At 62.6% G+C, this 13,938-nt stretch overlaps 1 protein-coding gene across 2 annotated transcripts; it reads left to right on the top strand.

Annotated features, from left to right (window-relative positions):
* Positions 1-594: 594 nt before the first annotated feature.
* On the top strand, positions 595-3,557 carry MRPL28 (mitochondrial ribosomal protein L28). 2 transcript variants are annotated; one of them, XM_040229380.1, is made up of 6 exons: positions 595-977; positions 1,155-1,452; positions 2,007-2,159; positions 2,459-2,593; positions 2,683-2,769; positions 3,154-3,557. In XM_040229380.1, the coding sequence occupies exons 1-6, from the start codon at positions 931-933 to the stop codon at positions 3,259-3,261; spliced, it is 828 nt and encodes a 275-aa protein (XP_040085314.1). In that variant the 5' UTR covers positions 595-930; the 3' UTR covers positions 3,262-3,557. The 2 variants fall into 2 exon arrangements, with proteins under 2 accessions (XP_040085314.1, XP_040085323.1); XM_040229389.1 differs by lacking the exon at positions 2,007-2,159 and having other exon boundaries at positions 820-977.
* The last annotated feature ends 10,381 nt before the right edge of the window (positions 3,558-13,938 follow it).

The following is a 13,938-nucleotide window of genomic DNA, read 5'->3' as shown; positions in this document are numbered from 1 at the left end:
TTGCCTTGAGAAGGAGTGACCACACTTGACCATGGAGCTGATGGCACTGGGGGTCCATAATTAGGCCAGCTGCCATGAGTGGCATGGGGGAGGCTGGCTTCTGGCTGTCCACTCCTCCCCCTTCACTTCCTGTGGCTCTCAGTTTTGAGATGAGCTTCCTGGGTAGGAAACTGCCAAGCAACTCTCAGGATGCTGGACCCACAGGGCACACCTTGCCCTGGTTTGTGTCCCACTGGCCCCTGGGTTCTGGGCTCTTGTCTAGGGAGCATCTCCTTGTATTCCCGGGAGAGCAGGGATGGTTGCCACCTTCCACCCAACTGCACAGTTAAGGAGGGGACTCCTGGAAACCTGGCCCAGCCTTTCTCTGGTTGTGGGGATGCCCAGTAAGGGCTGCTGTCTGTGTGAGGGGCCCAAATGGGGCCTTGGAAAGCTGAGCAGCTAAGCCCAAGGTGGGGAGCACGCGGCCCTCCCATCTCCTGGAGTCTTCCTTTCTGAGTCCTGTCCAGGCTGTGGCCTCCCCGGAGGCTTCCCGCTCCTCCAGGAACCCAGGACTTGGCCACCGGAGCTGGCTTGTAATGGGGAAATATTTATATGCAATATTTTGAGGGGAAGATTTTTCAAGACATTTAAAACGTATTTTTCTGTAGCTCTGATTTTATTGTGATTGGTGAATTTAATATTCTACAATGATGTTTCAAGGCAGGAGTTTTTAACATTGTTTTCTGCGCCCTTTCCGGGAGGCGGGAAGGTGGGACTGAGATTGACAAGTCCCACCTCCTGGGAAACGGGCCGTATTTGCTGACGGTGCCTAGAGCCGCCACCTTCTCCGCAGGGAGTTTTCTACCGTCCCTAAAGGCGGGAGAGGGGGCGGGACGAGGAGGGGGTAGACCGACAGCCTTTGCAGCCAGTCAGCGGCTGGTGGAGGGCCCGATGCCGCGGCGCGACTTCCGGTTCCGGCGAGGCCGGGGTTCTGTAAGGTAGGCGGTGCGGCCCGTGTGGGTTCGGGGTCTTGCAGGGTCGAGCCTGGACCGCGCGTTTGCGGTTGGAGCCACGCGAGGGGCCGGGCTGGTGGCGGGGATGTCGCGGGAGCGGGGCTGTGGTCGAGGCCCGCGTCCTGCCGGGCGCGCGTGACGGCGGTCCCGACCTCCCGCCAGGCTCGCCGCAATGCCTCTGCACAAGGTCCCGGTCGGCCTGTGGAAGCGGCTGCGGCTGCGCGAAGGCATCTGTTCTCGCCTGCCCGCGCACTACCTGCGCTCCCTGGAGGAGGCGCGGACGCCCACACCCGTGCACTTCAGGCCGCACGGGGCCAAATTCAAGATCAACCCCAAGAACGGGCAGCGGGAGCGCGTGGAGGACGTGGCTGTTCCCGTTCACTACCCGCCGGAGTCCCAGCTGGGGCTCTGGGGCGGCGAGGGCTGGCTGAAGGGTCACAGATACGTCAACAATGACAAGGTGGGTGAGCAGGGCGCGCTGGAGCCGTGCTTCCGCGGTTTCGCTGCCCTGCTCCGCGTGGGCTTCTGGGGAACGTGGACAGTGAAAGGGCGCCCACCGCTCGGGGAGAGGGCCTGACAGTGTGGTGGAGACAGCTCCCTCTGAGGTGTGCTCAGGAGTTGAGTCTCAGTTCTGGCAGCCAAGTCGAGTGTACTGATGGGAGGAGCCCTGAGTGTTGAGAAGGGCTGGGGGTGAGGTTTCAGGTCACCTGTCAGCTTGCCGCCAAAGGTTCACCTCTGATCAGGTCTCCTGAGTCTGCTCCTAAGTGGGTGCTGCCTCTGAGGGGAGCTTGGGGTTGGGGGCTTTGTGTCTTTAAGGCCTCCCAGGCTGGCGTCTCTTTGCCCTTGGCCCCTTGGTCTCTGGTTTGGAATGACCTGTGAACCACGGGATACAATTGTGTGTGCTGTGTCTGGAAGGAAGAGTAGCACCCTAGGCAGAGTCTGAGTGGGGGTGGTCCCTGCACTCCAGGGTGTGGTGAGAAGCAGCAGGGCTCACCAAGCCTCCCACATCTGCAGTTCTCCAAGAGGGTGAAGAAGGTGTGGAAGCCACAGCTGTTCCAGCGTGAGCTCTACAGTGAGATCCTGGACACCAGGTTCACTGTGACGGTGACTATGCGCACCCTGGACCTCATTGACGAAGCCTACGGGTTTGACTTCTACATCCTCAAGGCAAGCAGATCAGCACCAGGCTGGGGTCCCCGGTGAAATGTAAAGGGGACCATGTCCCTTACTGGACACCCCGGTGGGAGTCAATTACTGTGGACGTGGGAAGCACAGCTGCCTCCTTCTCTGCTCTTAGACCTTCCGCTCTTCCGGCCTGGGTGTGAGGGATGCCTGCCTGGCCTAAAGTACTCTACCGGGCTGGCCTGGGGGCTGCCAGCTGCTGGGGAGGAAGCTGGAGGGGTCAGCTGTTGGGGTGGGCGGGGCCCTGCCCTCAGCACCTGGCCCCATGCGGTGCCTCCTGCCAGACCCCGAAGGAGGACCTGTGCTCCAAGTTTGGGATGGACCTGAAGCGAGGAATGCTGTTGCGGCTCGCCCGTCAGGACCCCCAGCTGCACCCGGACGACCCCGAACGGAGGGCGGCCATCTATGACAAGTACAAGGTCAGGGCTCCAGCCTTTACTTACTGCTCCTCATGGGTCCTCCAGCTGGCTGCCTGAACCTCACTGAGAGCCTGTCTCTGCCTGCCCAGGCGTTTGTCATCCCAGAGGCAGAGGCTGAGTGGGTTGGTCTGACGCTGGACGAGGCCGTGGAAAAGCAGAGGCTCCTGGAAGAGAAGGTGAGTGTGTGGAAAGACCAGCGAGAGCTGCATGCTTGGTGCCACTGGTTGCTTTGACTGCCTGGCATTCCCCAGGGTCGGCCCAGTACCACTCGGAGGCCTTTCTGTCTGTCCCTTGGAGGAGCCTAGCACGTGGTAGCTGCTGCCCTCTCCCTCTGCCTTTATTCTCTGCAGCCCAGCCAGGGAAGCCAGGGGCAGGTGCCTGATCCTGTGGCCCTCTCCCACTGACAGGGCACTGTCCTGGGTTAGGGACGAGTGTGTGGCGAGTGGGCCTGCTTGACCCTGTGGCCGGGCCCAGTCCTCTCATGCTCGATGCCTCTGGTGTTTGGTCAGCAGCAGCTGGACTCCCGGTGTGCCTTACGGTGACCCATCTTGCCCCTCCAGGACCCCGTGCCTCTGTTCAAGGTCTACGTGGAGGAGCTGGTTGAGCAGCTTCAGCAGCAGGCGCTGTCCGAGCCGGCTGTGGTACAGAAAAGAGCCAACAGGACGTAGCTTCCCGGGGACCTGGGCCTGACAGCCAGGCTCAGCACCGTGGACAGAGCCTGGGGCCTTGGTGACAGCCGTCTATGGGCAGTGGGTGAACCCATGGCTATGTGCTGGCCATGCAGCTCCTGGGTAGGGTACGCTTTGTGGGAGCCCCAGGAGGCGTCTCGTCCCAGGATCCCCAGAGGCCTGGGGCCATCTTACTGCCTGTGTGGTTCCCTGCTCCCTCCTCCTGCAGCAGGGCCCCTGTTGAGGAGGGTCACCACCCTCCGGGGCCAGCTTGAGTAAAGTCTGAGCCAGGCCGTGTGTGTGCTGCTTTGCCTAGAGGATCAAGCTGACTCCCTGCCGAGGTGGTCTCGGGACGCAGCTCAGGTGGGTAGTGGTCCCAGGTGTGCAAGGCTTCGGTCCTGTCTCGTGGAGGACCCAGCGTCGGGGGAGCAGAGTGGTGCTGCCTCTCCCCCCGTTGCACAGCCCTGCCCAGGTGGACTGTCGTCCAGAGCGGAGGCCAGGTGCCATGGCCGGACTCTGGATGTAGCCACAGAGGGTCTGTGCCAGCTCGGCCTTCGGCGCGTTGAGCACCCCCACCAGCCCTGGGAGGTGTGGGGGCAAAGGGTGTCCCGCGGGGCAAGCCTCGAGGCTGCAGCTTCTGGCAGCCCCTCCCTGACATGCTCAAAAGGCGGCCTGTGACGTTGGCGCCTCTCCTCCGCTGACCCACAGCCTGAACTTGGCGGGGGCGCTGTGCCCCAAGTGGGAGGCTGGACCAGGCACCTGAGGCTTCTCCTGATCTGAGATTTGGGGCCCATGACCCTCTTTGCTGACCCTTACCCGGGAGTCCTAAGCACTGAGGCCCATCCAGATTTCTCTGGGAGGACAAGTGGGTGCCCTGACCGAGTCCTGTGGCTGACTGGAGCACCAGGAGTACCTGGCTCCCTGGGGGGTTGCTGTGGACGTGACACCACCTAGGCTGTGTTTATCGGACAGGAGGCCAGAGAGAGCCTGCAGCTGGGTGGTGGGCACAGCTGCAGGAGGGCCCTGGAGACCCTTGGCTCCCGGCAAGGTCATCCAGGACTGGGGGCTGCCTTGGGGTTAGGGCCCTAGCGGGAGTGCCCTGGAGGTCACCAGTCCCTGTCTCCTCCATGGACCTTGAGACCCCATGTGTCCTACCCCTGTTTTGTGATTGGTTTTAATTTTTTAAGAGTTTTACCAAATGCTGATGATGGCCAGCTCTTCTCTGCCCCGGTTCTGGGGGCTGGCAATGTCCAGCCCAGTTATCCAAACCACAGCCCCTGGCTTGGTGGATGGGTGGGCCACGTTCCCTCCCATGTGCAGGGTCTACCCCCTCCCCGGCCGCAGTCTCTGCCTGGGTCCCCTGTGTTCTGGGTACCCAGAACATTCCCTAACCTCACCTCCGGTACTTCTTTCTTGGCCTGCTCCTTCCTGCTCCAACTAAGGCCATAGCCGAGGTGGCACCTGGGTCATTCCTGGGCCCCCAAGGGACCCTGCACTGGCATAGGGTACATGACCAGAGTAGGTGGGGGCTGGGCCAGGTACTGGCAGTGGCTGTGGGTTGGGGGGGACTGGTGGGTCCTGGGAGGCCTCTGCTGGCTACTGGGAGGAGCTTGGCATGTCCTGAGAGGGTCACTAGCCTGCCCACCACCTCAGGCTGAGCTGGCGGGGGGGGGGGTCTGAGTGCAGCCCTTTTCTTCTGGTGCAGCAGCAGTTTCATCAAATTCTCCCCGATACCCTTGACTCTGGAGAAGTTTTGCAGCCCTCACTGCAGGCCAGACTCATTGCCCGGCCCCTGGGAAGCCACCACTGGGCCTGCGGGTTTGGTCTGGGAGGGGCAGTGGCCAGGGGACAGGGACTGCCCTCCACGTGTCCCACCGCCAGTCCTGGTCAGGTTGAGGCCCCCTGAGCTGCCATTGCCCCGCTCAACCACACCCCTGACGTGTTGCTGTTAGAGCCTCTGGTTCTGCCCTGGCCGAGGTCCTGCAGCCCCTCAGGACTTGCATTGTACCGAGGAAGGTCAAGCCTGCAGAAACTGGAGCTGCCCTGCACTAGCTCCTGGTTGCAGACTGGCCATGCCCCTGTCTCTGCACCAGCTGGGTCGACCCTCCTCTTGTGTTTCCACGACAGCAGAGCTCAACCAGTATGCTTCCCTGCTGGACAGGGCAGGAGGGTGACGCATCAGGGTGGCTCTGGACTAGGGAGGGGCCCTCGGGACCAGCCGTGGAGCCCTGACAGCGTGGCATCCTGAGGCCCTGTTGTGTCCACTGCCTCCTTCTGACGTCCCTGAGCCCCTAGAGAAGGGGATACCCTAGATCAAGAGGGGCAGGGCCCCTCAGGAGGGTCTTACCTGAGTCTTCCATCTTCACAGGGCAGCCTGGGCCCTGTCAGGGTGCGGGGGAGGCAGAGGAGCCGTGGGGGCATCCACACACACCAGGACCCACCCAACATGCACACCCATCGCTGCACCTTGAGCCAAGCCAGCTCCCACTCCCACTGGCTGCCCCCAAGGCAGAGCCCTGCAGGGGTCAGAAGAACCTGGGCAGGCTGGCGCTCCCTGGCAACAGGCTGGAGCCCTCCCAGCACAGCCGAAGCCCTTTTACCAGCCCCAGGTGGCCCAGCGCTGAGTCCCTGCCTGCACTTTGCCCCTGGACAGGCTCTGACTCTGCTTGGTGTCCGCAGACAAGAGGCCCCACAGCTGAGAGTGGAAGCTCGGAGGCTGGGCAGCGTGGGGTGGGGCCAGGCCAGTGTGAAGAGGTGTGGGATGAATCTAGGGTATTGGACAAGCAGCTTCTGGGCCCAGCCTAGCATGCCTTCTGCCTGTTCGGTCAAGTGTGTGAGCCCTGGGTTCCTGTCCCACACTCCCCTTGACTCGGGATCCCTCTGGCTTTGGCAGTGGGCTCTGCAGGGTCTGCCTCAACCCTGGCCTCTTCCTGGGGCATGAGGCTCACACCTCCTCCTCCTCACCCAGCCTCTAGTCATCTTCTGTTCAGCAGGTGGGGCTGGGCCACCCAGGGCTCTCCGGTGGCCTTCAAGGGGGCCTTGACAAGGTGCTGCTGACCCCAGCAGCCCATGGAAAGACCATAGGCTGTCAGGGACATAGGGTTGGGGTGGCTCCAGGCTGCTCTCTGCCCTGTAACACTCAGAAGGGCCAGTCCTTGGAGCGATGGGGTGTTGTGTCCTTGCTGGAAAGCTGTGGCGTTGAGACCTCAGGGAAGGCCTTACTGAGGCCAGCAGATGGGACAGGCTCTGGGAAGAGCAGCTGCAAAGCCTTGGGGTTGGAAAGAGTCCCCTGGTCCTGTCGGATGGGCACACAAGGTCTTTGGGGCAGGAGGGCTGTGCTGGGGTCACGTGAGTGTGTCCAAAGGGCCGAGGAGGGGTTGGCTGCAGAGATGAGGCCAGCAGGCCCTTTGCGGTCCGAGGTGGAGAGAGCTTGGACCTCCCTCGAGGGTGGGGAGTTCCTGCGGCTCCTGCTTCCACTGCCCTCACCCATTATTTTCTCACCAGCGTGGGCCTGGCCTTCAGCTCCTGGTGCAAGCCTGACCTGAACTCATCCTCTTAGCAGGGGCTGCATGGACACTGTTCCTGCCACTGCCAGGGTGTCAGGAAGGGCATGGAGTGGTTTGAGATGTCTCAAGAGAAGGACAGGGACCCCCTCATGCTGGACGCGCACAACACACGTACACGCTCAGTGGCTGCTTCAGGAGCAGCCACCACCCAGCCACATCTGACCTGACCCTCCGAGGGGACCCTGGCATGGGCCCACCAGCGGTGCTGCCTGCTCCCTCTGCAGTCAGGAGTGGCTCGGGGGTGGCGGTGTCTAAAGGGGCTGGTTGCCATGGCTACCATAGGGTTCCGAGGCCGTCATCTGGTCCCTGCCTCAGCCAATCGGCGGTGGGAGCCCGAGCTGCAGCCTAGAGTCACGCTTCTTCCTCGCAGCCACACAGTGGCCAAGAGCAGGGACCCGCTTCCTGGAGTGGCTCAGAGTGCTCTCACGGACAGCCAGGCCCAGCATGGCGGAGCGCGGGCCGGTGGGGCGGGAGCAGGCGCACGGAACCAGGCAGGTGAGGTAAGCCGGGCGGGCGCATGGACAGACAGACGGGTGGACAGGCAGACAGGTGGATGTGCTCCCTGCTGCCCATTGTTCTTACGGCGGAGCCCAGAGCCCTCCGCCCACCCCGCCCTCTGCACCTTCACCCTGGGACCCTCTCCCCAGATACCCCAAGGAAGGGTCACGGGAAGAGAGACAAAGGGAACAGCACAAGGCAGGACGAATCGCAGCGCACCGAGGTCCAGGAAACCGCTCTCGTGGGTCTTTCTTGGCAGATTTCACATAGAGGCGGCATCAAAGACCCCCAACTGGCCAGGGCCCTTGGCGTAACGGCTGCCCAGCCCCTCTCCCGGCCACTGCTCCCAGGGCTAGGCAACAGGCATGTCAAGGCAGTGCAGTTGCAGGAGCATTTTTTTTTAGAAGAAAAAAAAAGCGGAAAAAAGGGAAAAAATGTCCACCTATAACGGGAGCGGTCAGCCCAAGATGGATCAGAAGCGCCAAATCCCATTACTCGGGACTTCAGAGAACAGGCCCCGAAAAGGCAGCTGTGATTAAGAGCTTGTAAATGGAGTGTCTTTTGGAGATCAAAGAGGGACACGCTCATGTGTGTGCATGGGTGCGCGTGTGCACGCGTGTGTGCAGGAACGCGCGTTGAGGGGCACCAGCAGTGGGACCGTGCGCCATGGCGTGGTGGAGCCTGGTGTGTCACCTGCCGGCCACGGCCACCCTCCATGTTGCAGTGTCCTTGCCGCTGTGTGCTACGTGTGGACGCCCTGGGGGCTGAGCCCATGCAGGCGAGGCCCAGTACCCACCGCCAGCAGCCAGCCCTGGGCAGCAGGCCCTCTGGAACCGGTCCTCCCTGGGCCTCGGCCCCCAGCACAGGTCTCCATCTTGTCCAGGTCTGCTCTTGTCCCTGTGTTTGGCCCAGATGGACCTGGCAGGAGCTGAGGGCTCAGGCCCGCTGCGGCCGAGCCCACCGTGAGGACGGGCGGAGGCGTCTGAAAAGCGCCCGGTCGTCCTGCTGCCCGCAGAGGCCGCAAGCTCCCAGATGGCCTGGTGAGCGTGTCTTGGAGGTTCAAAGCCTCCGTCTGTGCGATTGTTAGGTTATTAGGTAAACTCTGAGAAGCAAATCTTTTAATCCACTGTGGCTAATCCAGTGCACTTTTGTTTGCCATGACAGATTCTGCAGCAACAAAGGGGCCAGAGGGACCCGGCATACATAATCACATACTTATAACCGGGCTGCAGTGGCCGCAGGGTTCCTAGGCAGCCGAGAGAGACATCGAGGGACAGCAAGTGAGGGTGTGGGCGAGGGCAGCTGGTCCACCTGGGCACACTTCCCCATCTCCTGGCACCAGTCCCCAGCTATGAGCTTGGGGAGTGGACCTGGTCCCCGGACTGTGCAGGCTTGCGAGGGTGGAATGAAGTGTGTCAGGCCAAAGAAGGGATAACCAACAGATGGGTGTGAGTTCTCATTGCCCCAGGAGAGGCCTTCAGGGATGGGACAGCTGGGACAGGGAACAGGGAGGACAGGGGTGCCAGTCCACCCAGTGTGAGGTCAGTGCAGCAGGAGGGCAGGTGTCCCTCCGGGACCTGGCCCCTCTGCCTGGATCTGCCACTCCTAGGGAAAGCACTGGGAGTGGGCGGGGCCAGGAGGCCAGTCCTCTGTTGGTGATGTGTCTTGAGATACTCGACCTGGACCATGGCCAGCGTAGGGTCCAGCTCGTGGCCTACGCCTGTTCATGGAGGGCTGCACACAGACCTCTGAGGCCAGCAGCAGGTCGGCACCCTCACTTGCTGAGGAGGGCACTCTGGCTCAGGGAGGTGCCCAGAGACTCTGGCTGGCCTGAGGCAGGCAGGTGCTCAAGTATTCAGGGAGGTGGGAGCTGGACAGGGGGTCCTGAAGCACCAGGCTGGGGAGGTGTGGGGCTGGGGTGGGGGACGCTGCTCGCCCCTCCTCCTTCCCAGGCCCCAGTGGCTGCTGGGAGCCACCTTGGACATCAAACCCTCAACACCTGGCCTCCGTCCCTGAGCCTAACAGACAGCCCTATGGTCAGAATCCACCAGAAAGGCAGTACAGGAGGGTGGCCCTGCTATGCCCCTTGACCTGGAGTGACGTGACCCCCTCAGGACACAGGGTAAGACCCGAGCTGGGCACGTGTGGAGGGCACCCTGGGATTGAGTGTGCTGGCTTGGGACTTGACCCTTGACTCCTGGGGGCCAGCAGGGGTGTGGGGGCTCTCAGGTCTAATGGGTGAGTCATCTGTTCAGGGACCCTGGGACGAGCGTGGCGCTGGCTTGTTGGGCCTGTGACTTGGGGCTTCGAGCAAGCGGAACAAGCAGGTGACCCCTGCAGCTGGTTGTCTTTGAGAATGCCTGCAATGGCAGGGTGCTCGGAATGCTTCCTTCTCCACTCTGGGTGGGACCTCCTGGCCTGAGAGAGGCCTGGGTAGGATGAATCATCTCCTAGGACTGGGGGCCACTGGGACTGGATGACAGAAAGCAGCAGGGTCAGAAAGTACCGGCTGCACCACTGAACTGGCCTTGGAGCCAGCTTGTCTGAGGAAAGCCCTGCTCCTGTCCCCTGCCCTCCCTGCTTGGCACTTAGGCTGAGGTGGCTACTGGTTGACCTGTCTGTGGCAGCTTTGGCTGCAGGCTGGAGAGAGAAGTCCAGGCAGTAAGAGGGATGCAGAATGCCAGCCTGAAGGACGCTCCTGCCTACAGGTATGAAGGGCGAGAGGAGCCAGACACAGGTGGAAAGAGGTGGAGGACCTGTCAGAGGCCAAGCCTGGGCTCAGAAGGGCCCAGAGCAGCGGCCATGGAGCCGGCTGGCCCAGGAGGCGTACCTCCTTGCCGGTCCTAGGACTGACTCGGGCAACCACAGCAGTCACACCCAGCCTGACACTGCCTCAGGGATCAGCTCTGTCCCGTAGCCCAGGGTCCTCGCCCTGCAGCTGTCTCACTCTGTTGGATTAATTTGTACCGACCGTTGATGGGAAGATAGCCTGCTGCAGAGCTTCCTGGCCTTCCTGACATCACAACATTAGTGTCCTTGTGGTCCTTCCTGACACACGAAGAAACCGCAGCCTGGCCCCAGTCCCCTCCAGTGTGGGTGCTCTGGGGTGGTTCCTGCCTTTACAGGCATGTCCTCTGCATCCACCCAGGCGGGTACCGTGTGTGTGGGCTCTGAGCCTTTCTACTTGGTGTGTATCTCATGCCCTCGGTGTGACGACTCCGCATCCTTTGTCAAACTTGTGATGGGGGCACACCCGCTCCCCCCCCCTCCCTGAGCTCAGAGCTGATGGAAAAGGCACACTTGGACAAGATGCGGAGTCCCGGGGGCCGGGTTCACGGCCGGAAAGGCAGGTGGCTCCTGTGGCTGGGGCCGCCTCTTGGAAGTCCACGTGCCCTCGTCAGAATGGATGAGCCAAGGCCTCCTTCCGCTTCGGGTCCTCGCCTGCCCACTGCCCACCCCCACCACGCACACCTGTGAGCAGGCAGAGGAGCAAGAAAACGCAGAACCCAGAAGAGGCTCTGCCTGCGAAGCAGGACCGCCTCTACAGGGCTGACTCAGAGCAGCCTCTTCCTCGTCCTCCCCTCCTGGGAGGCGGTGCGGACCTCATGAGCAGTAGCCCATCCCGGGGGCTCGTCCCTCACATGTGGCATCAGGCTTGATGCCCCTCAACGTGCCTCCTCGGTCAATCACGGATGATTCCTGCGGATCATTTCTTAGGATAAATGGTCTTCCTCAGCCAAGTGGACAAACACCCGTAAGGCTTCAGAGCTCACTGTGTTTCAAATATTCCTTTTATGTCTTAAGTTGAAGAAAATAAATTCTTTTCTGGTTTTAAGTTTTTCATTTAGTTCCTGGAAAGCCTGAACACACGTCATCCACAGTTTATCACATCAAAGCCTGTAGTGGCAGACTCCTGCCCCTGGGGAGGGTGCATCGGAAAGGCCCTCTGTAGGAGAAAGGGCTCCAGCCTGCACTTCCTTGTTCCCAGGCTCCCACAGCTCTGTCTGATCACAGCTCTGGGTGGCTGACGCAGTCCCTCTGACCGGCCACCCCTGTTCCAGCACAGGCCCCCGGGGCTGCCTTCCCTGCCTCCCTCTCTCCAGAGCCTCCCTGAGCTCCCTCCTGTGGGCTCCCCCATCCCCACCCTGAGTGCCCACAGCCACAGCCCATGGAAGTGGGCTGCAGCCTTTCCTCGAGGTTTTCTGACTCCCTTCCTGTCCCTACAGGGTGAGGGCCCCGAGGAGCCGGAGGTGCGAGGGCCCTGCTCTGGTCCCAGGGCCTGGGGACATCTGCCACCATGGGCCAGGAGGAGGATGGATGTGGACACGACCCTGGGAGCCTGGCCTGGCCACAGCAGCAGCTCTGCAGAACCAAGGCAAGCACTGGGGGCCCGTGTCTGGTGGTGGGAAGACAGCCTGAGGACCGATGTCCTGGAGGCCTTGCTGTCTGTCCAGCCCATCCAGGACTCCTGCAGCCCAAACAGACCCTGTTTTGCCATGAAGCCCACCCACTCTGCCTCTAAGGCTCTGCAGCTGAACAGAGCCAGGGAGAGGCTGCAAAGCCATCTCCTGTACTAGCCTTGGGAAGCCTGGGGCCATCCAGGGGATGTGAGAGAGTGACACCTGCCACCAGGACCCTAGTCAGTCCAGCTGGGTTCATCAGTGCTGTTCCTCTGCGGTGCTGACCCACCATAGCCACCGCCGCTGCCCAGCCTGTCCTGGGTGTGGTGACAGCCCTCAGAGGCGGCCTGGGCCATCAGCAGGCTGGGGCACTTCCCTGATGGCCTCCTCCCTCACGGATGAAAGCCTGGGTGTCATAGGAGGCTGTACTGAGCCCTAGAAAGCTGGTTGCTGGAGCTGGGGTGCCTCTATGTTGTGCACCTCAGGCAGGTGCCAGCTGTGGGCAGCTGCGTAGGAGGCTGGCTGGTGGGGGAGTGCCCAGAGCCTGGACTTCCTCCCTTCGTAGTGGGCAGTGGGGGCAAGCAGTGTCCCTGGGAAGAGGTAGTGGCATCAGAGATGACCTCAGGGATTGGGGACAAGTGACCAGAGGCAGCCAGGGAAGAGCCCTGAAGACTGTGAGGGCTCCAGGGAGCAGGCTGGCTGCTGGGGACAGCCTAGGACAGAGGGACTGGTGGTGCTGGCGACAGCATGGGACGGGTGAGGGACACGGGGCCCCAGGTCTGGAGGATGTGAGCAGATCCCTGTGTGGCCTGAGCTTCAACCTGCTTGTGTGTACAAGGGGGTACAGCCAGGCCCTGAGGCCCCTGGGAGCATTTCTCAAGGTGCCCGGTCTGACGTGGCACAGCTGGAGGATGAGGTCCTGGGTGATCGTGGGGGTGGACTGCAGGGGCACTTCCTGGTGCCCACATCTATCCTCTGGGAGGGGCTGGTGATGGGTGGGCAACCCAGGAGCTAACCAACGGGGCTTGCAGATCAGGCCAGGGAGGCCATGGCAATAGTGAGGTTGAGGGAGTCGTCGTGTAGGTGTTGGGACATCAGGAAACCCTTGCTCTCAGGCTGGCCTGGGCCAGTGGTACCTGTGGGGCAGTGGTGGGAAGTGAAGCCCCTGCCAGGACCCTAGATGGTGCCTGAGTGAAACCCGGGCGGGCTAGACCAGCTGGGGTGGGGCCTGGCCATTCCGCCCACAGCTCTCTCTGGAGGTTGGAGCTCCCGCCCTAGTGACAACCAGCACTCCTTGGATGCCTTCTGTGTGACCTGACGGGGACTCAGGGAGGGCAGAGCCCAAGCCCACCTTCTCAGGGTCCTGGCTGACCAGGAGGCAGTAGGCATGGAGAAGGGGGACAACGAGGCTGTATGTCACTCGGGGCTTAGCTCCTGGTAGGCCTGGCTTGGCCCTGCAACCGTCCAACTCTTGGACACCTGCTTTCTTCCGTGCCAGGGGCAGTCGGTGGCCGTGCTTCTTCGAGAGTCTTCCGGGTCAGGGAGCTCGGAGGGCGTGGCAGTCCGGCTGGGCGAGCCGGGACTGGGGTGCTGACCACTGGAGCCCTGGGTCAGTGGACACCATGTGGGAAGCAGAAAGGGGCTCCGACCTGGCGTGCGTCTCTGGGGCCGCCTGAAGGCCGTCTCTCCGTTGGGTGCTCGGGGCACCCTCCCTAATGACACAGCCCCAGGGGACCAGCGCAGTTTCCGGCACCCCCTCCGGGGTCACCCTTGACGGCGTCTTGGCCCCGCCCACACCAAGGCCCCGCCCCCAGCGACATATCTGAGGATGCCCACTCGGCCGGGCTCTGCGTCATGCCTCCGGTCCGCCGGGACGCTTTTGGCTCCGCCTCCACGATCAGGGTCCACGCCCACGCCCAGGCCCCGCCTCCACGGCAGAGGCTCCGCCCCAGGCTCCAGGCCCCTCCCAGCGCTCGGATTCGGTCTCGCGCTCTGCGCCCGGCTCCCCCCCGCCTTGGCCCCGCCCACGATTCGGCCCCGCCCACGATTCGGCCCCGCCCACACAGCCCCGCCTCCACGCCGGTGGCTCCGCGCCGCGCGTTCCTCGCCCTGTCCCCGCGTTGGGCTTCGTCAGGTGCTCCCGGCCCCGCCCCCGCGCTCTGGGCACGCCCCGCGCTCCGGGCCCCGCCCGACGCTCCGGGCCCCGCCCCCGC

This window comes from Oryx dammah, unplaced genomic scaffold (assembly GCF_014754425.2).
Source record: "Oryx dammah isolate SB20612 unplaced genomic scaffold, SCBI_Odam_1.1 HiC_scaffold_2, whole genome shotgun sequence".
Lineage (NCBI taxonomy): Eukaryota > Metazoa > Chordata > Mammalia > Artiodactyla > Bovidae > Oryx > Oryx dammah.
Note: the sequence above shows the minus strand (reverse complement) of the source record. Positions and strands in the feature narration are given on the sequence as shown.

Bases quoted from the DNA above. Each gene is read 5' to 3' on its own strand.
- MRPL28 (XM_040229380.1), top strand. From the start codon at position 931: ATGCCGCGGCGCGACTTCCGGTTCCGGCGAGGCCGGGGTTCTGTAAG. The intron at 978-1,154 runs GTAGGCGGTGCG...ACCTCCCGCCAG, and splicing joins CGAGGCCGGGGTTCTGTAAG to GCTCGCCGCAATGCCTCTGC. The intron at 2,160-2,458 runs GCAAGCAGATCA...GCCTCCTGCCAG, and splicing joins TTGACTTCTACATCCTCAAG to ACCCCGAAGGAGGACCTGTG.